General features: G+C 47.0%; 2 protein-coding genes and 1 long non-coding RNA gene across 3 annotated transcripts in view; 1 reads left to right on the plus strand and 2 right to left on the minus strand.

Annotated features, from left to right (window-relative positions):
* LOC125450817 (hepatocyte growth factor activator-like) overlaps positions 1-16,886 on the minus strand; it is a 77,462-nt gene extending 60,576 nt beyond the window's left edge. Inside the window, exons 1-3 of the mRNA XM_048527059.2 lie at positions 16,677-16,886; positions 12,455-12,551; positions 3,817-3,913 (exon numbers count right to left, since the gene is read on the minus strand). Coding sequence (XP_048383016.1) covers positions 3,817-3,913; positions 12,455-12,551; positions 16,677-16,739 — 257 coding nt within the window. The 5' untranslated portion in view covers positions 16,740-16,886. The remainder of the gene's footprint in view (positions 1-3,816; positions 3,914-12,454; positions 12,552-16,676) is intronic.
* The window catches only part of LOC125450819 (uncharacterized), a 65,445-nt gene continuing 54,624 nt past the window's right edge, over positions 16,869-27,689 (plus strand). Inside the window, exon 1 of the long non-coding RNA XR_009445613.1 lies at positions 16,869-17,181. This is a non-coding gene — a long non-coding RNA (uncharacterized LOC125450819). The remainder of the gene's footprint in view (positions 17,182-27,689) is intronic.
* Positions 18,453-27,689, minus strand: part of rgs12b (regulator of G protein signaling 12b) — a 246,225-nt gene continuing 236,988 nt past the window's right edge. Inside the window, exons 19-20 of the mRNA XM_059644885.1 lie at positions 19,887-20,014; positions 18,453-18,520 (exon numbers count right to left, since the gene is read on the minus strand). Of these exons, the coding sequence (XP_059500868.1) occupies positions 19,947-20,014 (68 nt within the window). The 3' untranslated portion in view covers positions 18,453-18,520; positions 19,887-19,946. The remainder of the gene's footprint in view (positions 18,521-19,886; positions 20,015-27,689) is intronic.

A 27,689-nucleotide genomic window follows, 5' to 3' on the forward strand; every position in this document is an offset into this window, starting at 1 on the left:
GGAATTCACTGCCCAAAATGACTGTTGAATTGGGAACCCTCAAGAAAATTAAGAGCCATTTAGATGAACACCTAAAGCACCAGCATATGAAGCTAAGTGCAAAATGAGATTAGGGTAGATGGATGTTTGATGACTAGTAGAACACAATGGGCTGAAGGGACTCTCTTCATGCTTTAAAATGCTAAGTCTCTGAAAACATGGCTTTGAAAAGGCTTGAGAGCATTTATGCTAATTTTGGCCTGGAAACCCAAACTGGAGTCTAGAGACAGCAAAGGAGACACAACAGAAACGGTAAGACTCTCTCTTAAAACCTGGAGATCTTTTTCTCAATAGACATTCCTGGGAACCTAATGGACCCTAAAAAGACCAGTATTTCTGTCTATCGAGTAAAACCTGAAGAGGTGGATTGTTATCAGTTCGGAAAGACTTGAACCTAAGTTGATTGCAATCAGAACAGAATGTTTACCATTAATCTACAGCTGCCAGCAATTCAGCATCATCAACAGGAAATCCAGTGGATATGAGAAGTCATCAGATTCTATCCTTTATTTCCAGACTCTGGGCCAGTAAGATATTTTTCCCCTTTTTGCTTTTCTTCTTTTTTAAACCATCAACTCTAGAGAGGCTTATGTTTTCAAATGGTATGAGTGCGTCTGTGTGTAGGATTAAGGGAATATAGTTTTTAATCTGGATCATGGCCTTCCTGTCAACTAGTGTTTATCACTTGCTTTAAGAATATGTTTTGTTTAGAATACACAAATTATTTTGATTTCATTAAAGAAGCCTAGCGAATATTCCTTTAATGCTGGAAAGTGGCACAAAAAGAGAAACATTGAGCCATTTTGTTAATTGAATCAACACATTTATACTTAACAGGTGAAACGGGGGATTTGAGGAATAAAAATCTTTACACCCAGAGGGTGGTGGGAATCTGGAGACAGTATGGACTGCAAATTCTGGAAGCTCGAGTCAATAACTGTGGAGCCAGAAAAGCACAGCAGGTCAGACTGCATCCGAGGAGCAGGAAAGTCAACATTTCGAGCCGAAACAATTAGTCAGGACGGGGAGGGGGAGGGGAGCCCAGGAATGAATAGAGGGAGGGGGATGGGTCTGGGAGAAGGGTAGGTGAGACAGAGATAGGTAGATTGAGGTAGGGGGTTATTGTGTTGATCAGTGGGAAGGGTAGAGCGAGTAGGTGAGTAGGAAGATGGACAGGTTGGGAAAGGGGAGGTTTTGAAGCTGGTGAAGTCAATATGCAGGCCGTTGGGCTCTAACGTCTCAGGACGAAACATGAGGTGCTATTCCTCCAGTCTATGTTTGGCCTCGCTTGGGCAGTGGAGGTGGCCAAGGATGGACCTGTCAGCAGGGGAGTGGGAAGTGGGAGTTAAAGTGGACGGCAACTGGAAGGTTGGGCTGGTTGGTGCTGCAAAGTGGACATGATCTGCAAACTAGCCCCGAATCTGTGTTTGGTCTCCCCAATATACAAAAGACCACATCGGGAGCAACGGATACAGTAGATGAGGTTAGATGAAGTGCAGGCGAATCTCTACTAATGGGACCCTGTCTGGGAGGGTAGTTGAAGCGGGAAACCTCACAACTGCTAAAAAGTAATTGGGTGAGTATTTGAAATGTCATAACATTCAAGAATATAGGAAAGCGCTGAAAAGTAGGATTAGTGTAGATCGGTCAAAGCAAACCCAATGAACTGAAGGCTCTCTCTGGACTGTGTGACCCTATGACCAAAGGCATGATTGGTTAATTATTCTGATTTGATTATCAATTCACTCCTCCTGTAGTAGTCGTAACAATACACTGTCAGAAATATAAATGTTTATCCTCTCAAAAACCCAAGACACATGCACACACACACACTTCAGGAAAAGAGCGATAATGGTATTTCTCTGTCCGCAGGGATTCACTTTCTGAAATAATTTAAAAACACTTTTTGGCAGCTGGAGACAATAAGGACAGCAGCTGCTGGAAGCCACAGTCTGTAGGTGTAAGGCTGGAAATATACAGCAGGTCAGACAGTATGCTATGCTTTTCCAACCTCACACCTTCTGGCAGCAATGGATAAAATGTAGACTATTCGGAAGTCTGCTGTTCTGCTGTTCAGTGCTTGCTCAGGAAACACAATATTGAGAAATTTCTCCGTTCAGTTTCCCAGAAGAACAATCAGATTTCACCGTGAACTCAGCAAGCGGAAATGGGAGAGATCAGCTGGACAGGCCTTCGCCATTTTTATCCCCCACTTGATGCCAGATACCAAAGCACCCTCCACTGTTCAAGACAGAGCTGTCAGTCAAGAAAGCACATCAACGCCACCACTTCCTCAGGAGGCTAAGGAAATTCAGAATGACCATAAGGACTCTTACAGTTTTTTTATAGATTCAACATAGAAAGCATCCTATCTGGGTGCATCACAGCTTAGTATGGCAACTGCTCTCCCCAAGGCCGCGAGAAACCACAGAGAGTCGTGAGGCCAGCCCAGTCCATGGCTTTCCTTCCATTGACACCACCTGTACTTCCTGCTGCCCAGAGGAAAGCACCTAACATAATCAATGACCCTTCCCATCCTGGTTATACTGTCTTCCACTCTCTTCTATCGGGCAGAAGACATGATAGTTTGTATAGACATCCAAACAGATTCAAGAACAGCTTCTTCCCCGCTGTTATCAGACTTTTGAACGGACCTCTTTAATGTTAGTAGTGATCAAACTCTGCATCTCCTCAGCAACTGTAACTCTATACCCTCCACTCTGCTCTGTTGCCCTGATGCACTTGTACACCACAGTCTGCCTGTAAAGCACATAAGACAACACTTTTCACTATATCTCGGTATACATGACAGTAATAAATCAAACCAAATCAAATCATTAAGGGGTTACATCATGAGTCATCATTCATCATATTATTTGCGGGAAGCTTTCCTTAGGAAAAAAACTCAAATGTCTACAGCAACCTATCAATGACTTCTACCAAATAAATCACGCCTGGGTTTCTACAAAGCTTGATGTCAACCAATTTTTCCATAATTCTTCAAAACTTAAGTATAATAAAAAATATGGGGCATCTTCATAACAAGGTCATAACGGGGTGACTGGGACATGTTGTCAGTGAACCAACTGCATGGTGAGTGCCCATTAATATCTCCACTTCTCTCTGGTTATCATTTCTGAACTGGAAATTGTCATATGTCCCTTTCACAGTAAAAGTCAAGACCTTCTATATTTGTACTCCTGTCTAGTCATTGTCCACTGCTGTCCCACCTCATTCTCAGAACTCTGACACCCTTTCTGCAACTGAAGAAGATGAGACCCAAATGACCCCCTCCGCTCCAGAAAAAGGTGCACCGGCTCTATGAAGGGATTCCAATTGCTCTTTGTAAAGTCGGGAAACGTCAGGCAGGAAAGCTGGCAGTAAATCTATCCTGGGAGAAAGTGGGAAATGCAGTCACCACTCACAGGTCAAAGAGCTCACCTCAACTGATTGGCATCTGAGGGGGATCTGTGAGGAGTAGGAGTCACTCAATGGATTTACCTGATGAGTGATTGGCCAAGAGGATCGATCCAAGGTGCTGAATTTGCCAGGATTTGGCTTCATGAAGTGTTTAGCAAGGTAGGTTAAACATATCAGCCATGTGTCAACCTCCCCTCCGCTGGGAATATGATTGGAAATCGGTAAAGGGAAAGATTATAGCTGAGGTGTGAAGCACTCCAGGTTGGACCCATGCTCCAAAGGGTGGCCCACTCCTGACTACCTTGGTCACCTTGCTTTTAGTTGTAAGAGATGGTAAAGCAGGAAACTCTCACTCACCATTTTCTATTGGTCATTCTGTGCGGTATACAGGTACGATGCAGTTTGCTTGCAAATCGGAAAGGAAACATGCAGGGCCACCCATTAACTGTGAACACTGAAGAAAGTCGATTAGCATTAGTTTGGTTATTAACTATAAATACTATCTAATCCCTGCAGAGCCCAATACTCCCGCCTGAGCTCATAGAACATAGAACTGTACAGCACAGGAGCTGGCCCTTTGGCCACCAATGTTGGACCATACATGATGCCAAATGAAACTAATCCCTTCTGCCTGTCATTGGTCCATATCCCTCCATTCCTTGTGTATTCATGCGTTTATCTAAAAGTCCCTTAAATACCCCCATTGTATCTGCCTCCACCACTACCCCGGCGGTGCGTTCCAGACTCCCATCAGTCTCTGTGTAAATAACCTGCCCCTCATATCTCTTTTGAATGGTCCCCTTCTCACCTTAAATGCATGCCCCCTAGAATTAGACATTTCAACTCTGGGAAAAAGATTCTGACTGTCAATCCTATCTGTGCATTTCATAATTTTATAGACTTCTATCAAGTCTCCCCTCAGCCTCCGTCACTCCAGAGAAAGCAGCATGAGTATTTCTAGCCTCTTCTTATAGTTCAAAGCCCCTAATCCAGGAAGCTTACTGGTAAATCTCTTCTGCACCCTCTGCAAAGTCTCCACATCCTTCCTGTAATGTGGTGAGCAATACTTTCAGTGTGACCTAACCATAGTCCCATAAAACTGCAATATGATAAGCTGACTCTAGTACTCAATTCCCTGACCAATAAAGGCAAGCATGTCATACTGAGGCTCTGTATCAAACACTGAAGACTAAAGACACAAGAACATGGGATGGGAGTAAGCCACTCAGTCACTTGAAATGGCCACACCTTTCCATCAGATGATCTTTAGCCTCAAAGTCATTGCTGCTTATATTCTTTGACAACGTTAATATCTATTTTACTTTACAAAACCCCCCAAAAACTCATAATCCCCTGAGGGAAGAAGCAGAATCTCTGTTTGAGACAATGACCCCTAGTTATGAATTCTCCCACAAGAGGAAACAACCTCCCAACATCCACCATCTCAGGATTCTCCATATTTCCAACAAGTCACCTGAAAATTCTCCCAATCTCCAATCCCTCTGCTCGTGCCATGTCTTCAAAATAGTTATCCAACTGGTCCCATTCCAGAACTTTATCTCTGCAACTGATTTTCCTTCGCAGCAGTGCCTCTGATTCTCTGCAGCCAGTAACTGGTGAATCTACCTCCACCAGCCTTTCAGGCAGTGAGTGCCCAATCAGATAACTTGCTGCATATTCCTCTCATCTCCCTCCATCTGTGCTGTTGATTATCTGTTACGCTGGGTTACTGACCCCCATGTCGCACAAAGCAATTTCCCCTTATTTACGAAGAAGTGCTGTCAGCATGAATGAGTTGGGCTGAAGGGCCTGTTTCCACACTGTATGACTCCTAGCAGTCAGGGCTGTGGGACAGCCTTGAGTTGTTTCGAAGTCGATAAGAAGCAAATCAGCGACCGCAGCGAAGGTTAGAGACAAGGGCATCCTATAAGGTACCATGGCGGTGTTTGAGCAATATCAATGACCTAGTAATCCAGAGCAATGAGGCAGACTTGTTAAGGGAGCTTAAGGTGAAGGAACCCTTAGGACGCAGTGACCATAATATGATAGAATCTACACTGCAATTTGAGAGGGAGAAGATAGAATCGGGGGAATGGTATGAGGGAGGAGCCTACAGGCTCTGGCTTCCAGCATCTCCAGTGATTATTGTCTCTGTATACTGTGGGAAGCTCTGCCTGGGCGTTTGCTGCATTGCACTGGCTGATTGGACCAAGTATCTGAATCTGACCTGCAGGATCCTTGTGGTTCATTCTACAACGGCTCTCGTAGAAGCAAGTGCAGAGTTGAAACTCTCCTCGGGGGGGGCCGACTACAGAGGTATGAGGAAGGAGCTCGGCTGAATTGACTGAAAGAGGAGCCGAGCAGGAAAGACGGTGGAATAGCAATGGCAGGAGTTTCTGGGAGTAATTCAGGAGACACAGCAAAAATTCATCCCTAGGAAAAAGAAGCATGGTACAGGGAGGATGAGGCAACCATGGCTGACTAAGGAGGTCAGGGATAGCATAACAACAAAAGAGAAAGCAGATAATGTGGTGAAGGGCAGTTGGAAACAAGAAGACTGGGAAGCTTACAAAGACCAACAGAGGGTGACAAAAAAAGAAATAAGGAGGGAGAAAGTTAAATATGAGGGTAAGTTAGCCAGTAATATAAATGAAGACTGTAAGAGTTTCTTTAAATATACAAAGGGCAAAAGAAGGAAAAGTGGACATTGGACCACTGGAAAATGATGGGGGAGATATAGCAGTGGGGAGCAAGGAAATGGCTGAGGAACTGAATAATTACTTTGGGTCAGTCTTCACAGTGGAAGTGACAAGTAATATCCCAAAAATTCAAGACAGTCAGGGGGCAGGGCTGAGTATGGCGGCCATCGCCAAGGAAAAGGTGCCAGTAACACTGATTGGCCTGAAGGTGGATAAATCACCTGGACAAAATGGACTGCATCGCAGAGTTCTAAAAGAGATAGCTGAGGAGTGAGCTGAAGAGATGGTGGAAGCGTTAGTGGTGATCTTTCAGGAATCGCTAGAGTAGGGAGGGTCCCAGACGACTGGAAAATCACCAATGTGGTACCCCTGTTTAAAAAGGGAGTAAGGCAAAAGATGGAATATTGCAGGCCGATTAGCCTAACCTCGGTCGTGGGTAAGATTTTGGAATCCATTGTAAAAAATGAGATTTCTGAATATTTGGAAGTATATAGTAAAATAGGGCAAAGTCACATGGTTTCATCAAGGGGAGGTCATGCCAGACAAATCTGCTAAAATTCTTTGAGGAAGTAACGAGCAGGGTACACCAAGGAGAGCCAATGGATGTTATCTACCTGGGCTTCAAGGCCTTTGATAAGGTGCCTCACAGGAGGCTGCTGAGTAAGATAAGGGCCCATGGCTCTAGGGGCAAGGTGCTAGCATGGATAGAAGATTGGCTGTCTGGTAGAAAGCAGAGAGTGGGGATAAAAGGGTCTTTCTCAGAATGACAGCCGGTGACAAGTGGAGTTCCACAAGGGTCAGTGTTGGGACCACAATTTTTCACTTTGTACATTAATGATCTAGATGAAGGAATGGAGGCCATTCTGGCTAAGTTTGCAGATGATACAAAGATAGATGGAGGAACAAGTAGCATTGAGAAGGTGGGGAGGCTGCAGAAGGACTTGGACAGGTTAGCAGAGTGGGCAGAGAAGTGATAGATGGAGTACAATGTGGGAAAGTCCATGCACTTTGGTAAGAAGAATAAAATCACCGACTATTTTCTAAATGGGGAGAAAATTCAGAATCTGAAGTGCAAAGAGACTTGGGGGTCTTACTCCAGGATTCTCTCAAGGTAAACTTTCAGGTTGAGTCAGTAGTCAGGAAGGCAAATGCAATGCTGGCATTTATTTTGAGAGGACTTAAATATAAAAGCAGGGGTGTACTTCTGAGGCTTTATAAGGCTGTGGTTAGGCCACATTTGGAGTATTGTGAGCAGTTTTGGGCTCCATATCTCAGGAAGGATGTACTGGCCCTGGAGTGGGTTCAGAGGAGGTTCACAAGAATGGTCCCAGGAATGGAAAGCTTAACACGTGAGGAACGCCTGGAGACTCTGGGACTATACTCATTGGAGTTTAGAGGGATGAGGGGGGATCTAACTGAAACTTACAGAATACTGAATGGCCTGGACAGAGTGGGTGTTGGGAAGATGCTTCCATTGGCAGGAGAGTCTAGGGCCTGAGGGCACAGCCTTAGAGTAAAGGGAAGACCTTTTACAACGGAGATAAGGAGAAACTTCTTCAGCCAGAGAGTGGTGAATCTATGGAATTTACTGCCACAGTAGGCTGTGGAGACCAGGTCATTGAGTGCATTTAAGACTGAGATAGATAGGTTCCTGTTTGTCAAGGAGATCAAGGGTTATGGGGAGAAGGCGGGAGAATGGAGTTGAGGAACTTATCAGCCATGATTGAATGGCGGGGCAGACTCAATGGGCTGATAGGCCTAATTTCTGCTCCTAAGGCTTATGGCCTTAAGGACATGATTGAGATGGAGAAATAATGAAGGGCATAGTCAGGGTGGACAGGAAGAAACCTTTCCTCTTGGTGGAGTGAGATGAATGACCAGGAGGTCAAGGTTTAAAGTAAGGGGCAGAAAATTTATAGGGGTTGTGAGAAATTTTTATTACACCCAGTGGGTTCTGGGAATCTGTCTGTGAGGCAGATCGAGGCATAAATCCTCAGAACATTGAAGAGCTGTTTGGATGTGCACTTGTGATGCCAAGACATACAACAGCATGGGCTAAGTACTGGAAAATGGGAATAGAATAGTCCTGAAGAAGAATCCCAACCCGAAACATCAACTTTCCTCTTCATTGGATGCTGCCTGACCTGCTGTGTTCCTCCAGCTCCACATTTTATCAACATAGAATAGTTAGTTACTATTGACTAGCATGGGGTTGATGGGCTGAAGAGCCTTTTTCTGTGTTGTAAACTTCTATGAGTCTATGACTGTACAGGGCCAAGCAGGCAGCTCACGACCACCTTCTCCAGGGCATTGAGGGACCGCAGCAAGGCCCACATCCTGTGAACAAATCTGAAAAGTAAGTGAGGGATGAGCCTGGTCATTGCCTGACCTAAGGTGGTCATTGATGATGGGGAAGTCCTGTGGTGCAGTACCTGTGTCTGAACTCGAAGGTTCAAGTTCAGGTCCCACTCCAGGACTTGACAGTCAAGGAAGGTACATTTGCAACACAACCAAACAAACTTGTAAATCTAGTATCAGAGATAATGGGAACTGCAGATGCTGGAGAATCCAAGATAATAAAATGTGAGGCTGGATGAACACAGCAGGCCAAGCAGCATCTCAGGAGCACAAATGCTGACGTTTCGGGCCTCGACCCTTCATCAGAGAGGGGGATGGGGTGAGGGTTCTGGAATAAATAGGGAGAGAGGGGTTGGCGGACCGAAGATGGAGAGTAAAGAAGATAGGTGGAGAGAGTATAGGTGGGGAGGTAGGGAGGGGATAGGTCAGTCCAGGGAAGGCAGACAGGTCAAGGAGGTGGGATGAGGTTAGTAGGTAGATGGGGGTGCGGCTTGGGGTGGGAGGAAGGGATGGGTGAGAGGAAGAATAGGTTAGAGAGGCAGAAACAGGTTGGACTGGTTTTGGGATGCAGTGGGTGGAGGGGAAGAGCTGGGCTGGTTGTGTGGTGCAGTGGGGGGAGGGGACGAACTGGGCTGGTTTAGGGATGCGGTGGGGGAAGGGGAGATTTTGAAACTGGTGAAGTCCACATTGATACCATTAGGATGCAGGGTTCCCAGGTGGAATATGAGTTGCTGTTCCTGCAACCTTCGAGTGGCATCATTGTGGCACTGCAGGAGGCCCATGATGGACATGTCATCTAGAGAATGGGAGGGGGAGTGGAAATGGTTTGCGACTGGGAGGTGCAGTTGTTTATTGCGAACCGAGCGGAGGTGTTCTGTAAAGCGGTCCCCAAGCCTCCGCTTGGTTTCCCCAATGTAGAGGAAGCCACACCGGGTATAGTGGATGCAGTATACCACATTGGCAGATGTGCAGGTGAACCTCTGCTTAATGTGGAATGTCATCTTGGGGCCTGGGATAGAGGTGAGGGAGGAGGTGTGGGGGCAAGTGTAGCATTTCCTGCGGTTGCAGGGGAAGGTGCCGGGTGTGGTGGGTTGGAGGGCAGTGTGGAGCGAACAAGGGAGTCACGGAGAGAGTGGTCTCTCCGGAAAGCAGACAGGGGTGGGGATGGAAAAATGTCTTGGGTGGTGGGGTCGGATTGTAGATGGCGGAAGTGTCGGAGGATGATGCGTTGTATCCGGAGGTTGGTGGGGTGATGTGTGAGAACGAGAAGGATCCTCTTTGGGTGGTTGTGGTGGGGGCGGGGTGTGGGGGATGTGTTGCGGGAAATATGGGATACGCGGTCAAGGGCGTTCTCGACCACTATGGGGGGAAAGTTGCGGTCCTTGAAGAACTTGGACATCTGGGATGTGTGGGAGTGGAATGCCTCATCGTAGGAGCAGATGCGGCGGAGGCGGAGGAATTGGGAATAGGGGATGGAATTTTTGCAGGAGGGTGGGTGGGAGGAGGTGTATTCTAGGTAGCTGTGGGAGTCGGTGGGCTTGAAATGGACATCAGTTACAAGCTGGTTGCCTGAGATGGAGACTGAGAGGTCCAGGAAGGTGAGGGATGTGCTGGAGATGGCCCAGGTGAACTGAAGGTTGGGTTGGAAGGTGTTGGTGAAGTGGATGAACTGTTCGAGCTCCTCTGGGGAGCAAGAGGCGGCGCCGATACAGTCATCAATGTACCGGAGGAAGAGGTGGGCTTTGGGACCTGTGTAGGTGCGGACGAGGGACTGTTCCACGTAACCTACAAAGAGGCAGGCATAGCTGGGGCCCATGCGGGTACCCATGGCCACCCCCTTAGTCTGTAGGAAGTGGGAGGAGTCAAAAGAGAAGTTATTGAGGGTGAGGACGAGTTCGGCTAGGCGGATGAGGGTGTCGGTGGAGGGGGACTGGTCGGGCCTGCGGGACATGAAGAAGCGGAGGGCCTTGAGGCCATCTGCATGCGGGATGCAGGTGTATAGGGGCTGGACGTCCATGGTGAAGATGAGGTGTTGGGGGCCAGGGAATTGGAAGTCCTGGAGGAGGTGGAGGGCGTGGGTGGTGTCATGGACGTAGGTGGGGAGTTCCTGGACCAAAGGTGAGAAAATGGAGTCCAGATAGGTGGAGATGAGTTCAGTGGGGCAGGAGCAGGCTGAGACGATGGGTCGACCAGGGCAGGCTGGTTTGTGGATTTTGGGAAGGAGATAGAAACGGGCCGTGCGGGGTTGGGGAACAATGAGGTTGGAGGCTGTGGGTGGGAGGTCCCCTGAGGTGATGAGGTCATGAATAGTGTTGGAGATGATGGTTTGGTGCTCGGGTGTGGGGTCATGATCGAGGGGGCGGTAGGAGGTGGTGTCGGAGAGTTGGCGTCTGGCCTCGGCGATGTAGAGGTCAGTGCGCCATACTACCACTGCGCCACCCTACTAACCTCATCCCACCTCCTTGACCTGTCCGTCTTCCCTGGACTGACCTATCCCCTCCCTACCTCCCCACCTATACTCTCTCCACCTATCTTCTTTTCTCTCCATCTTCGGTCCGCCTCCCCCTCTCTCCCTATTTATTCCAGAACCCTCACCCCATCCCCCTCTCTGATGAAGGGTCTAGGCCCGAAACGTCAGCTTTTGTGCTCCTGAGATGCTGCTTGGCCTGCTGTGTTCATCCAGCCTCACATTTTATTAAACTTGTAAATCTGTTCAATTCGCCCTAGCAGCAGGTTGATAAGGATGGGGGAGATTCCTGGTCAGTTGTGTGGCCAAAGGACATTGGAGCCTGGGACAGTGCTCTTGCTGGCTCTAGGCTACATGCTGGTAAAAGTGCGTGTTGCCCCATGATTTGTGATCTTCTTGTACAACTATAAGCCTCCACTGCCCACCAAGGTGACTGGTCACACCAGCAGAGGGAGACCAACGCTGCCTGTCATCCAGCTGTGAGTGAGAGATCAAGGATAAATGTGTGAGGGAATTCTGATTCCCAATTTCCATGGGTGATCCTTTCAAGATTCTGCAAACTCACATTGCCAACTGGGCTATATTACACACAGCTTCCTGACTGATTATCTGTCTGTGTGTAGATGATCTGCTATCTCCAGAACACATCGAATTTTACACAGGTCCCTTCTCATTGTTCACTTCCCCCTGTCAATCTCACCGGAGAGCTACTCCGCCCAACCTATCTTCAAACTGGGATCAACTGATCACTTCAACAGTCAAAAGGAATGTTATCAACAAGTCAGTGGTCTGTGGAATCCAGTGGTTACAATATAACAGAGTTTTAGGCCAAATCAAATTGCCCTATTCTTACCAGACCACAGAGCTGCTCTCTCATTAGAGAGAGAGATGGCTGCTGGTGGTTTAACCCAAGGGTCATCCGTCCAGGCAAGGGGAGAGGATGAAAAGATCAGGTTATGTCAGCTGGTCAGGAGATCAAACCCAAATTGTCTACATTATAAACCAGCCAACTGAGCTAACTGGCCCCCACCGGGTTTTGAGAAACGGCACTGTGGGATCCAGTGGTGAGAATATAACAGGGTTTGTGGATGCACTGAGCAATGCTGCACAGTCGTGATCTCAGGTTTGAAAGCCCCAGCACCTATGTCGTTTTCCTGAAGGCACAGTTCCAGATTTCCGCTATCCCTGGGGTGTACAGCTGTCCCCTGATATCACCTCGGAACGGTCCAGTGTCTTTTAAGGGTTGGATTCCCTTAGACTGAATTTATTTTTATTCACTTCATGGGATCAATGCTCTCTGAGCTGAAGGGACTGTAACCCAACGCAGTTAATCCCCAGGTTGGGATCCGATCAAACTTCTGTACAGCAGAAGCATTATTTTCCGCCTTCCACGTGACCCTCTGTCCTCCTTCCACCTGACTGCACATGCAATAACATTTATACTTCCGAGCGATGAGACCCAGTCTGTTACCTTGGCGTGGGTGCTGCAAGGGATGAGGTGGTTCTCGATGTTCATCACCATCCCTGGGAATCCCTGATTTTAATCTCGAGGCCGAGTCTGAAGGAGACTGTGAATCCAAACATAGAAAGCATTAACTTGCAGTGTTCAAGCAGTTAGTGCCACGTCTCTTAAAGGGTTAAGGCACTGTAATACCAGCGGGCCACAGGGCTGCTCTCTCATGAGGGAGAGAGAGAGAGAAAGACGATGGGGGGATGGTTTAACTGAGGGTCACTGAGCCTCAGGCAAAGAGGAGAGGTTGAGAAGGAGGGTCCCTCCTGGTTACCACAGACAACATGAGAATCGAACTTAAGCTCCAGGCATCTCTTTCTTTTGCAAACAAGCCATTCAACCAGCTGAGCTAACCCACACCCCACATCTCCCGTATGGTGACTTTATTTACATTTCCTTTACAGGATGGGACTGGCACTAGCTTGACTGGTATTTGCCATCCATTCCTAACTGACCTTGATCTGACTGGCTTTCAGACAGCAGTTAAGAGTCAACCACATTGTCTATTGGATTGGAGTTACATGTAGGCCAGACGAGGTAAAGATGGCAGATTTCCTTGCCTAAAAAGCACTGGTAAACCAGATGAGTTTTTATGACAATTGACTTTGGATGTCATTAGGCTAGTTTATAATTCTGGAATTTTATTGAGTTCAAATTTCACCATTTGCCACAGTGGGATTTGAACCAACATACCTAGTATATTGGCCTGGGCATCTGGATTACTAACCTAATGACATTATCATTGCACCATCATCTCCCCATTTTCTAAATCCTTCTCCTAGTAAAGTGGGTAAAATGGACTCTAAAGATGAAAAAAATTATGAGAAATGATGAATCATGGACATTACTTTCAGCCCAGGTGCACCATCAAGTCAGGAGTGTGATGGAATACTCCCCACTTGCCTGGATGATCGCAGACCCAGCAACACTCAAGAAGCTCGACACCATCCAGGACAAAGCAGCACCTGCTCAATTCGAGTCTAGTGATCCTTCTTCAGGACTCAGTGATTGGAGCCGAAACACTTAACTCTGTTTCTCTCTCCACAGAGGCTGCCAGACCTGCTGAGCTTCTCCAGCAATTGCTTGTAATATACTCGCTGTTACTCCTGTGTATTATCCAGGATCATGCCCCGGTTCCCCATTATCACTCACTGGACCAGAGACACCATCCTCAGGAGATTATCTCTCAACATGCTTCAGAGCCTTTCCCTATCTGCCCTCTACGCTGTTACTATCCAAAATGGTTTCAAATAGTTGATATCCACCAGTGTAAGGTGGATGATTGACCTGTACTCTACCAGTTGGGATGGTCAAGGCTCAGGGCAGCCAATCTGGTACAGACTGTCCCCAAGAACAGTCAACAATTGCTGTTATTCTGAACAACAGGCAATGATTGGCCGATTGGGGGGGAATAACAGTATCCATGGTATTCCCTCCTTTCTTCCTTGCCCGCAGCATGTATCCTGTGTAGCTGTCAGAGATTGCAGGAAGCTGCTCTGCTGCTCAGTTTGATGTGGCTGCAAATGGCTCTGCCACCATGATTACGCACCCCCAGCCCCCTGCCAGAGCCCGTTTCCATGCCACATCCTGGCTGCAAACACCTAACCCCACCACAGTGAGTCTGAGAGAGACTGCACAAGCGAGTGAGTTAGTGAAAAAGAGAGTAAGGAATTGAGCATTTTCAGAGAGAGTGAGTGAGAGGGTAAGGTGAGTGAGTGAGTATGAAGTGAGAGTGAGTGCACAAGAAGGTGTAAGGAAGAGAGCATTTTCAGAGACAGTGGGTGAGAGAGAATGGGCAACAGAGTGTGAGTATTTGTGAGAGAGAGTGAGTGTGTGAAAGAGTGTGACAGCGTGAGTATTTTGACAGTGAGTGAGAGTATAGGTGAGAGCAAACGGGAGATAGACAGAGATAACACAGTGTGGAGCTGCATGAACACAGCAGGCCAGGCAGCATCAGAGGAGCAGGAAAGCCGACGTTTTGGGTCGGGACCCTTCTTCAGAAATTCCAACCTGAAACGTCAGCTTTCTTGTTCCTCGGACGCTGCCTGGCCTGCTGTGTGCCTCCAGCTCCACTTGGAATGGTGATGGGTGACTAGATTGAACTGTATAAGATCCTTTGACAGTGAGTGAGAGTATAGGTGAGAGCAAACGGGAGATAGACAGAGATAACACAGTGTGGAGCTGCATGAACACAGCAGACCAAGCAGCATCAGAGGAGCAGCGAAGCTGACGTTTCGGAAAGTGAAGCTCTGAAGAAGGGTCTAGGCCTGAAACGTCAGCTTTCCTGCTCCTCTAATGCTGCTTGGCCTCCTGTGTTCATCCAGCTCTACACCTTGTTATCTCAGATTCTCCAGCATCGGCAGTTCCGACTATCTCTGTATAAGATCGTGAGTTGTTTTGTTGAGGTGGATGTGGAAATGATGGCTCTCTTTCCAGGGGGCACTGTTTAAAACCGATATCACCTTTTACAACAGAGATAGTGAGAACTATTTTCTGTCCCAGGGTTTTGCGACTCTGCCTCAGAAGATGATGGAGGCAGGGTCATTAAATGTTATTCAAGCAGAGGTAGATAGAATTTTGCTTTAGGATTAAAACTAAGCTTCAGAAAATTCTGGAAATAGAGCATTGGCACCAGTGTAAGGTGTCAGGTTGTAGTATAATTGGTCACTTGTTTAAGACAGAGATGAGGACAAATTTCTTCTTTCAGAGAGAAGTAAATCCGCGTCATTCTTAACCCCACAGGCTGGGTAATAAGTATAGTCAAGGCTGAAATAGACAGATTATTGAACAGTAAGGGAACAGAGGGTTGGGGGAAAAGGCAGGAAAGTGGAGTCGAGGATTATCAGATCAGCCTGTGAGCCCCAGACTCGATGGGATGAATGGCCTACTCCTGTTCATTCATCTTCTCATGCCCTTTTAATCTTTAAACATTTGGGAAATGGCTACTTTAAATTGGAGATGAAACATAATCTTCTCAAGGTAACCAAAGAAAAGCAATAAATGCAAACTTTAATAGATCCAATAGAACAAAATTGCCAGAAAATCTGTGCAGAATCATACGAACTGACAGTACAGCAGGCAGCCATCACTGCTCGGTCTGTTACTGACCCTTTCCCATCCTGCTCCAGCAAGGATTGTGATTGGTGTGATTGTGTGATTGGGTCAGCATCAGCAGGGCGTGTGCGATAACCTTGTGCACACTCTGTCCCCCGCATGAAAGAAACTTTCTGATCTCTCCCATCATACAGCTATCCATTACTTCCTGATCTTGCACACCAAACTCACAAACAATCTCTCTCAGATATAACGTCAAAGATTGAACAGCACAGACTCAATGGGCCGAATGTCCTCTTATGTACAGCACAATTTGATGATGATTCCGTGCAAAAGGGCAGGTTCCTGCTTTCCTGGCTAGTATTTCCAAACAGCATCACTTCACACAATCACTGAATTGTTCTGGTTCTGAAGTGGGCCATTCAGCCCATCAAGTCTGCAAAGGTTCTGTTACCTGATGCTAATCTCCTGCCTTTTAATCCCATCTCTGCACACCATTCCTAGCCAGGACGTCTTCAATGCCCTCTTGGGCCAGCCTCCACCACAGTTCTAAGCAAATGGAAATACACGCACTCTCCCATCAATTCTTATAATGCTGTTTGGAAACACAGAGAATTGGAACTGGGATAGGCCATTCAGCCCTTTGAGCCTGCTTTACCACTCATTATGACCATTCAGCTCAACAGTCTGTTGCTACTTGTCCCCTAGCTTTTGGGGTTTTCGTGTTGTTTCTGTATGTAGATTCATAGAATCCCTACAGTGTGGGAGCGGGCCATGCAGCCCCTGAGTCCACCCCAACCCTCTGAAGAGCATCCCACCCAGCCTTGTTCCCCCTCTTCGCCATCCCTGTAATCCTGTGTTTCCCATGGCTAACCCACCTAGCCTGCATATCCCAGGACAGAATGGGACATTTCGCATGGCCAATCCATCTAACCTGCCTATTTCTGGACTGCAGGAGGAAACCCACGCAGACACAGGGAGAATGTGCAGACTCAACACAGACAGTCACCCGAGGGTGGACTCGAACCCGGGTCCCTGGCTCCTGAGGCAGCAGCACTAACTACTGGGCCACCATGCCGCTCTATATCAACCCACAACCCTTCAAACAAGAGACAAAAGGTGAACGTACCTTTTCCAACAATCCGCCTGCAAGACAGCACCAAGAGAGAATCATTGAGTATTGAGCTAGCATGGCGTCCTGGGCACGTTCAGACCTGAACTCCGACACTTGCTAGCACCACTTCACTGCCTGACCACCAGGTGGGTCAGGTGACATCTCGAAAACCATTCTGCTTCTTTGACCCAGCAGTGATCGCAGCTTTAAGGGAACAGCAATCCATGACTCTCTTCCTCATTGATCATTAACCAAACAGTTACCAAACCGAATCGAAGCAACATCAGAGTTTCAACAACAACGAGAGAAAAAAAATCGCAGTAAAACAAACACCTGAATCAACAAGGGAAGAAGCTTCTGGAAAGCCTGTGATTTGACTGGTGACACATTAACCGTGACAAATCGTATTCAGACTGCTCTGTAATGTAGAAGAACTTCCCTAAAGGTCTGACAGAGGAAATAAAAGCCAGTAAAATCAACAAAATAGCTGCTCAGGCAGTGGGGAGACCACACTATAATGGTAAGTCAGACACCTCGACTAAATCTCTGAGGATATAGATTCAGACACAGTGGAATTTAAAGACAGAAATGGAAAAGCTCAGCATCTGTGAAAAGAATTCAGAGTTAACATTTCGGGCCTAGTGGCCCTTCCTCAGAACTCGTAAAGCTTAAATTCAGTGAAGAAGCTAAAATATAGAACTGGACAAATAGTTCAGTAATTGTGAGCAGGAAACTACTGCTGATTCCCAGTTTAAAAGGTTCAGTAATGCCCATTAGGGAAGGAAATCTGCCATCCTTGCCCTGTCTGGCCCATAGCAATGTGGTTGACCGTGAAATGTTTTGAACTGTGAACTGTGCTCTGAACACTGAACATTTCAGTAACAAGCAAGGCTGAGGACAGCACTGTAGCTTAGTGGTTAGCAATGCTGTCCCAGTGCATCAGGGACCCGGCTTCGATTCCACCCTCAGGTGACTGTCTGTGTGGAGTTTGGCACATTCTCCCCCTGTCGGCATGGGTTTCTTCCGGTTTCCTCCCACAGCCCAAAGATGTGCAGGCTGGGTGGATTGGCTGTGCTAAATTACCCGTGGTGTCCAGGGATGTGTGGGTGAGATGCGTAAGCCATGGGGAAGTGCAGAGTTATGGAGTGGGATGCTCCTCTTTGGAGGGTTGGTATGGACTTGTTGGGCCAAATGGCCTGTTTTGAATTGAATTGAGTTAAAAGAAAAACAAGAATTTATGAAGAGTGGCCAATTTGTTGATCAAAGAAGTGGACAGGAAAGACAGCTTTGAAGTGGGAGGTTGGGTCTCTGTCCACCTTCACAAATCTCTTGGTGCATTTCATTTAAGGACATCAGTGCAAGGCTGAAGCACGAGGAATATATAGCTGCTAGACAGGGTCTGCTTCTGTAACGCAACACCTTTCTTCTCACTGTCAATCACCTGGCCAACCCTTGTATCATCTGCAAGCTTACTTAGCACAGCCTCCACCCCCACATTCTTATCTACATGGCCTTCCGGCCTGATATGGTGATCTCTCAGTGGCCACGTGTGGCAGTCTCTCAGCCCTAGATGGTGGTCTTTTGGCAGTACATGCCAGTCTCTCGGGCCAGTGTTGTGGTCTTTTGGCGGTACATGCCAGTCTCTCGGGCCAGCGTGGTGGTCTTTTGGTGGTACATGCCAGTCTCTCGGGCCAGCGTGGTGGTCTTTTGGTGGTACATGCCAGTCTCTCGGGCTAGCGTGGTGGTCTTTTGGCAGTACATGCCAGTCTCTCGGGCCAGCGTGGTGGTCTTTTGGTGGTACATGCCAGTCTCACGGGCCAGTGTGTTCTCAGCGTGAATTTTCAGTCTTGAGGTGATTCCTGAAGTGGGATCACACCACGACTAAGCACTTAAGAAAGACTGTAATGTTTGAACTTTCAGATTTATTTCTTTATTCTCCACTTAAACATAAGAAGGTCTGCAATGTGCATCTTTGAACCTTATTTCGTATGCTTGTGCTATAGTATAATTACTGCAATGTTTAACTTTTAGCTTTATTCTATGTTTCTACCTTGTTTGCATGATTCTGTACCTCCCCGACTACTCTTCCCTTTAGTCACACTGACTCCATTATCTAGTTCCCTACAGGCTTTCGTTTCTCCCTCTTTTCTGTCCAATATTTGGTTCCCATCCCCCTGCCACATTAGTTTAAACCCTCCCCCACAGCATTAGCAAAAGCACCCCCAAGGACATTGGTTCCAGTCCGGCTCAGGTGTAGACTGTCCAATTTGTAATAGTCCCACCTTCCCCAGAACCGGTTCCAATGTCCCAAAAATCTGAACCCCTCCCTCCTGCACCATCTCTCAAGCCACGCATTCATCCTGGCTATTCTTTCATTTCTGCACTGACTAGCACGTGGCACTGGTAGCAATCCTGAGATTACTACCTTTGAGGTCCTACTTTTTAACTTGGCTCCTAACTCCCTAAATTCTGCTTGTACGACCTCATCCCGTTATCAGCCGATATCATTGGTGCCTATATGCACCATGACAACTGGCTGTTCGCCCTCCCCCTTCAGAATGTTCTGCAGCCGATCGGAGACATCCCTGACCCGTGCACCTGGGAGGCAACATACCATTCGGGAGTCCCATTTTCGACCGCAAAACCGCCTATCTACTCCCCTTACAATTGAATTTCCAATGACTATCGCCCTTCCACTCTTTTTCCCGCCCTTCTGTACAGCAGACCCAGCCACGGTGCCATGAACCTGGATGCTGCTGCCTTCCCCTTCTGAGCTATCTCCCCCAACAGTATCCAAAACAGAATACCTGTTTTGGAGGGAGATGACCGCAGGGGACACCTGCGCTGCCTTCCTGCTCTTCCTCTGCCTTTTGGTCACCCATTCGTTATCTTCCTCAGCAATCCTAATCTGCGGTGTGACCAATTTGCTAAACGTGCTATCCACAACCCCCTCAGCATCGCCTATGCTCCAAAGTGAGTCCATCCACAGCTCCAAAGCCGCCATGCGGTCCAACATGAGCTGCTGCTGGACATACTTGCTGCACGTGAAGGAGTCAGGGACATCAGCCCTGTCCCTGAGCTCCCACATTGAGCAAGCGGAGCACAACACAGGTGTGAGATCTCCTGACATTATTAAACTTAACTGAGATAAATGAAAAAAGAACCAAAAAGTTTTTGGCAATCACATGATATATATAAAGAAACGTGAAATAGAAAAAGCCTTACCTTATCTACACACCACCAAGTCTTTTATTTTGGTTAGAGGAGGAGGGCGGGTGCGAGAGACTACACGTGTAGTGTCTTGGGTTCAGCCACTGCCCAAATAAATGCAGACCGCTCCCGCCCGAGGTAACCTTTTTAAAGTGGGGAAAAAAAAGATGATGAACACAAAGGGACAGGTGGTCTGAGGTGCATTTGTTTTAATGCGAGAAGTGTAGTAGATAAGGCAGATGAGCTTAGGGCTTGGATCGGTACCTGGAGGTATGATGTTATTGCTATTCCTGAGACTTGGTTGAGGGAAGGGCATGACTGGCAACTAGCTGTCCCAGGATATCGATGCTTCAGGCGGGATAGAGAGGGAAGTAAAAGGGGTGGAGGAGTTGCAGTAATGGTCAAAGACGATATCACAGCCGCACTGAAGGAGGGCCCCATGGAGGACTCAAGCAGTGAGGCAATATGGGTAGAACTCAGAAATAGGAAGGATGCAGTAACAATGCTGGGGTTGTACTACAGGCCTCCCAACAGCGAGCGTGAGAAAGAGGTACAAATATGTGAACAGATAATGGAAAGGTGCAGGAGAAACAGGGTGGTGGTGATGGGAGATTTTAATTTTCTCAACATTGACTGGGATTCACTCAGTGTTAGGGGTCAAGACGGAGCAGAATTTGAAGGTGTGTCCAGGAGGGTTTTCTAGAGCAGTATGTGTGTAGTCCAACTTGGGAAGGGGCCATACTGGACCTGGTGCTGGGGAATGAACCCAGCCAGGTCGTTGATATTACAGTAGGGGACTACTTTGGAAATAGCGACTACAATTCCGTAAGTTTTACAATACTCGTGGGCAAGGATGGGAGTGGTCTTAAAGGAAGAGTACTAAACTGGGGGAAGGAAAACTATACCAAGATTCAGTAGGATCTGAGGAATGTAGATTGGGAGAAACTGTTTGAAGGTAAATCCACATTTGATATGTGGGAGGCTTTTAAGGAGATGTTGATTAGCATGCAGAAGAATGCAGGAGGGAATGTAGAGCGAATCTGAAACGAGGCATTAAGAGGGCTAAGAGAGGACATGAGATATTGCTGGCAAACATGGTTAAGGAAAATCCCAAAGCCTTTTATTCATATATAAAGAGCAAGAGGGTAACTAGAGAAAGGGGTGGCCCACTTAAGGACAAAGAAGGAAAGTCATGTGTTGAGTCAGAGAAAATGGGTGACATTCTTAACGAGTACTTTGCATCGGTATTCACCAAGGAGAGGACATGACAGATGTTGAGGTTAGGGATAGATGTTTGCTTACTCTCGGTCAAGTTGACATAAGGAAGGAGGAAGTGTTGGGTATCCTAAAAGACATTAAGGTGGACAAGTCCCCAGGTCCAGATGGGATCTATCCCACGGTACTGAGAGAAGTGAGAGAGGAAATAGCCGGGGCCTTAACAGACATCTTTGCAGCATCCTTAGACATGGGTGATGTCCCAGAGGACTAGAGACTTGTTAATGTTTTCCCCTTGTTTAAGAAGGGCAGCAAGGACAATCCAGGTAATTATCGACCGGTGAGCCTGACGTCAGTGGTAGGGAAGCTACTGGAGAAGATACTGAGGGATAGGATCTATTCCCATTTGGAAGAAAATGGGCTTATCAGTGATAGGCAACATGGTTTTGAGCAGGGAAGGTCATGTCTTACCAACTTAATAGAATTCTTTGAGGATGTGACAAAGTTGATTGATGAGGGAAAGGCTGTAGATGTCATATACATGGACTTCAGTAAGGCGTTTGATGAGGTTCCCCATGGCAGGCTGATGGAGAAAGTGACGTCACATGGGATCCAGGGTATGCGAGCTAGATGGATAAAAGAAACTGGCTGGGCAACAGGAGACAGAGAGTAGTAGTAGAAGGGAGTTTCTCAAATTGGAGACCTGTGACCAGTGGTGTTCCACAGGGATCTGTGCTGGGACCACTGTTGTTTGTGATATATGTAAATGATTTGGAGGAAGGTGTAGGTGGTCTGATCAGCAAGTTTGCAGATGACACTAAGATTGGTGGAATAGCAGATAGTGAAGGGGACTGTCAGAGATTACAGCAGAATATAGATAGACTGGAGAGTTGGGCAGATAAATGGCAGATGGCGTTCAATCCGGGCAAATGCGAGGTGATGCATTTTGGAAGATCAAATTCAAGGGTGAACTATACAGTAAATGGAAAAGTCCTAGGGAAAATTGATGAACAGAGAGATCTGGGTGTTCAGGTCCATTGTTCCCTGAAGGTGACAACGCAGGTCAATAGGGTGGTCAAGAAGGCATATGGCATGCTTTCCTTCATTGGACGGGGTATCGAGTACAAGAGTTGGCAGGTCATGTTGCAGTTGTATAAGACTTTGGTTCGGCCACATTTAGAGTACTGTGTACAGTTCTGGTTGCCACATTACCAAAAGGATGTGGATGCTTTGGAGAAGGTGCAGAGGAGGTTCACCAGGATGTTGCCTGGTATGGAGGGTGCTAGCTATGAAGAGAGGTTGAGTAGATTAGGATTATTTTCATTAGTAAGATGAAGATTGAGGGGGGACCTGATTGACGTCTACAAAATCATGAGGGGTATAGACAGGGTGGATAGCAAGAAGCTTTTTCCCAGAGTGGGGGACTCAATTACGAGGGGTCATGAGTTCAAAGTGAGAGGAGGAAAGTTTAAGGGAGATATGCATGGAAAGTTCTTTACGCAGAGGGCGGTGGGTGCCTGGAACGTGTTGCCAGCGGAGGTGGTAGACGCAGACATGTTTTTAAAATATATTTGGACAGGTATGTGGATGGGCAGGGAGCAAATGGACACAGACCATTAGAAAATACATGACAGGTTAGACAGAGGATCTTGATTGGTGCAGGCTTGGAGGGCCGAAGGGCGTGCTATAGGTTTCTTTGTTTCTTTGTTTTTTGTTCTGTGGTAACTGTACCCTTTTCACTGTAATCCCATACCTTTGTACTTGTGTACACATGACAATAAAATCAACAATCAAATTATTTATGTCAATCACAAACAATAAGGGGGTCCAGCATTTATCCCTGTTGTTTATCACCACACACCAGATCCCAGTCACCACAACAGCCTTGTACCACTAACCTCTGCCAACAAAAATTGGGGTCAACATTTCGGGTTTGGTGACCTGTTCTGAGGAAGGGTCATCAAACCTGAAACGTTAACTCTGATTTTCGCTTCGTTGATGCTGCCAGACCTGCTAAGCTTTTCCAGCAACTCTGTTTTTGCCTGTTATGCCTTTACCTTCTTTAGCAGTTTCCACTGTGGAACCTTGTCAAAAGCTTTGACGAAATTCATAGAAACTACATCAACTGTCCCACCCCCATCTACACACTTGCTCAGCTCATTGAAAGCTTCCACCGGATTTTTTTAGGAATGGCCTCCCCCTTCGCCCTTGCCAGACAGGCCATGCTGACTATCACTGATCCTACCTTGCCTCTTTGCGTCCAGAGACAATGTAACAGTTTGGGCCAGGGTCTCTTTCATTTCCTCCCTCATCTCCCACAATAACCTGGGATACAACTCACCCAGACCTGGGAATTTATCTATTTTTTATATCTGCCAGAACCTCCAATGCCAACTTGCTTCTTCTGTCAATCTACTCGAGCTTCACAGTCCATCTTTTGGAATTCTGTATTTGCATTTGTATAACTCCTTCTCCTCCAACGAGTTGTTTCATTGTCCACCACCAAACATGACTGGACATGGGAGGACTGCAGAGCTTACAGCCAATCCATTGGTTATGGAAGCATTTAGCTCTTGTTTGTCGCTCACTGCTTCTGCTGTGTGGTACACATGTAGTCCTGTTTGGTAGCTTCACAGGTTCAAAGATGTGTTACGGCACAGAAAGAAATAATTCAGTCCAGTGTGCCTGGAGCAGTTTTCAAGTGAACATCATTACATACGGCTGCTTTCCTGCCTTTTTGTCATATCCTTGTACATTATTTCCATTCAAATAACCACCCAATGTCTCTCCTGAAAGCCTCAGATGAAGCTGCCTTCACTACATTTCCAGGCCATGCATTCCAGGCGCTAACAACAGCTGATAGGTGCACTATATACACAACACCCATTCCAGCCACCCAGCTGGCAGACAGAGCCAAGAAGGTGATCTCTTAGGTTCCATCCAGCCCTGAGATCTACTGACACTCTGTTATACACAGACGGGATGTGGCCAAGCAACATAGAAACATAGAAGATAGGAGCAGAAGGAGGCCATTCGACCCTTCGAGCCTGCTCTGCCATTCTTCACAATCATGGCTGATCATCCAACTTAATAGCATAATCCTGCTTTCTCCCAATGACCTTTGATCCCATTCGCCGCAAGTGCTCTATCTAGCCACCTCTTGAATACATTCAGTGTTTTTGCATCAACTACTTCCTGTGGTAATGGATTCCACAGGCTCACCACTCTTTGGGTGAAGAAATGTCTCCTCATCTCCGTCCTAAATGGTCTGCCCTGAATCCTCAGCCTGTGATTCCTGGTTCTGCACACACCCACCATCAGGAACATCCTCACTGCATCCACCCTGTCCAGTCCTGTTAAAAGTTTATAGGTCTTCATGAGACTCGACCCCCCCTCCCCCACCCCATTCATCTGAACTCTAGCAAAAACAATCCTAACCTAGTCAATCTCTCTTCATATGTCAGATCCACCATCCCCGGCATCAGCCTGGTAAACCTTCACTGCACTCCCTCAAGAGCAAGAGCATCCTTCCTTAGGAAAGGAGACCAAAATGACCAAATTTATTACTGTGTGCCTTAGACCAGTGATCCATTCGATCCTAGGACCAACAACTAGGGATGGTGACCCTTGACCAGATGAGGGCAGCAGTCCGCACCGCTGTAGGGCAGGATTGGGCAGACCCCGTACAGGCACCAGGTAACTGCTGACAACAATAAGGGAACAACTCACCAGCTTTGAGAAAGTGGGGTCAATTTGATCTGGTTTTGTGGGACATGGCCCGTACCTCTCTTACCAACAAACAACAGAAAAACCAGGTCTGAGCTCTTATCTGCCATGTGGTGGCGAAGTTTTTAGCACTGCTGCCTCACAGCACCAGGGACCTGGGCCGAATTTCAGCCTCGGGCTGCTATCTGTGTGGAGTTTGCACATTCTCCCCGTGTCTGCGAGGATTTCCTCTGGGTGCTCCTGTTTCCTCCCACAGTCCAAAGATGAGCAGCCTAGGTCAGTTGACCATGTTTAATTGCCCCTAGTGTCCAGGCTAGGTGAGTTAGCCAAGGGAAATGCAGGGTTACAGGGCTAGGGTAGGGGGGTGCTATCTGGGTGGGATGCTCTTCATAGGGAGGGTGTGGACTTGATGGGCTGAATGGCCTGCTTTCACACTGCAGGGATTCTATGAATCTACTTGCTGGGTGAAAAGGTTTTCCCTTACGCCTCAGTTTTAGGCATGTCCAGGGCCACTCCTTCATTGAACCAAGTGTTGTTCAACATGCAGGAGGACTGATCCATCAGCTGAGGGAGGGTGGTAGGTGGTAATCAGCAGGAGGTTTCCTTGCTCATGTTTAACCTGAAGCCACGAGAATTCATCAGGGCTAGAGTCAATGTTGAGGACTCCCCGTCAACACCCTCCCGACTGTATCCCACTGTGCCTCCACCTCTGCAGGGTCTGTCCTGCTGGTGGGACAGCACATATCCAAGGGTGGTGACGGTGGTGTCTGGGACATTGTCTGTAAGGTGTGATTCTGTGAGTATGACCATGTCAGGCTGTTGTTTGACTAGTCTGTCAGATAGCTCTCCCAATTTTGGCACCAACCCCCGTATGTCAGTAAGGAGGGCTTTGCAGGATCAGTAAGACTGTTTCTGCTGACGTCATTTTTAGTGCCTAGGTCAATGCCAGGTGGCTCATCCAGTTTCATTTCTTTTATGAGACATTTTAGTGATTGTTACCATTTCAGATGGCAGTTTGGAGACAATCACATCGCTGGGGGTCTGGAGGCACATATAGGCCAGACAAGGTAAGGATGGCAGTTTCCTTCCCAAAAGGACAATAGTGAATCTGATGGGTTTTTTTACTACAATCAAGAACACTTTCATGGTCATCAGTAGATTCTGAATTCCAGAATTTTATATTGGATTCAAATTCCACCATCTGCAATGGCAGGATTCAAACCCGGGTGCCAAGGACATTACCTGGGTCTCCTGGATTGCAAGTCTAGGGATAACAAGGTGTGGAGCTGGATGAACACAGCAGGCCAAGCAGCATCATAGGAGCAGGAAACCTGACATTTCAGGCCTAGAAATGTAACGTCAGCTTTCCTGCTCCTATGATGCTGCTTGGCCTACTGTGTTCATCCAGCTCCACACCTTGTTATCTCAGACTCTCCAGCATCTGCAGTTCCTACTATCTCTGAAGTTTAGGGATAATACCATTTGTCCATCACCTGCCTTGTTTTACAACCCCTCCTGACTCACCTGATAATTCCATACCCTGGAATATTGAGGTGCCAGTCCTGTCCATCCCCCAAACATGTCTCAGTGATAGCAACAATGTAATATTTGATGTGTTCATTCATACCTTCAACTAATTTGCCTCGCTCACAACGCTCCTCCTATTCAGATAAATACTATCCACCGTTTCTTTACTTTGATATTTGTGTACCATGTCGTATTATGCTTTAATCTATATCCCTGCCAAATTAATATAAATGTACGAACTGAGTGGAGGAATAAAAATGATCATTTTGAAACATGCTCATTGATAGTGCGGATGCTGAGAGGCTTTACCACCTGCTCGAAAGTCTAATGTTAAAGATTAGTTTAGGGTAAGGGTCAGCCATTCAGGACTGAGGTAATGACACATGCTCATCTTATAAGAAATAAGGACAATCCCATTTGGCCCTCTAGGTGATAGAATTCCAGGCTTGGAAGATGTTGTTGAAGAAGCCTCAGTGAGTTACTGCAGCTCATCTTGTTGATGGTAGACATCATTAATTGATTGATTGATTGATTGTAACGTGTACCAAAGTACAGTGAAAAGCTTTGAATATAAGTGGTAAGGCAGATCATAGTAAGCAAAGGGTGTACAGATCAAAAAGACTTAGATAGGCGCACAGACACATTGCACAGGGCACACACCAGGCAGAGTCAATGTTAGCAGGATCAGCATTGTTTGAGGCCAGAGAGTCCATTCATCAGACTGATAGCAGCTGGGAAGAAGCTGTTCCTAAACCTACTCGTGTGTGTGTTCAGGCTTCTGTACCTTTTGCCTGATGGAAGAGGTTGTAGGAGATCATTACTGGAGTACGATGGGTCTTTGATGATGTTTGCCGCCTTTCCGTGGCAGTGAGCCGTGTAAATAGGGTGCATGGATGGAAAGTTGGCTTCCATGATGGCCTGGGCTGTAGACAGCACCTTCTGTAATTTCTAATGGTCCCGGACAGAGCAGTTGCTGTACCAGGCCCGTTAAGCACCCACACAGTATACTTTCAATGGGGCATCTGTAGAAGTTGGTGAGGCACATTATGGACATGCCGAGTTTCCTGAGCCACGTGAGGAAGAAGATGTTGGTGTATCTTCTTGACCGTTGCATCAGCATGGAAAGTCCAGGAGAGGTAATTGGTTATCGTCACTCTGAGGAACTTGATGCTCTTCACTCTCTCAACCTCAGTCCCGTTGATGTAGATGGAGGTGTGTTTTCCTTCTTTCTTTCTAAAGTCGATGATCAGTTCTTTAGTTTTGTTGATGTTGAGAGACAGATTGTTTTCATTGCACCGTGTCACCAAGACTTTTGTCTCCCTTCAGTATTTTGACTCATTGTTATCCCAC

Source organism: Stegostoma tigrinum, chromosome 3 (assembly GCF_030684315.1).
Source record: "Stegostoma tigrinum isolate sSteTig4 chromosome 3, sSteTig4.hap1, whole genome shotgun sequence".
NCBI classification, from domain to species: domain Eukaryota; kingdom Metazoa; phylum Chordata; class Chondrichthyes; order Orectolobiformes; family Stegostomatidae; genus Stegostoma; species Stegostoma tigrinum.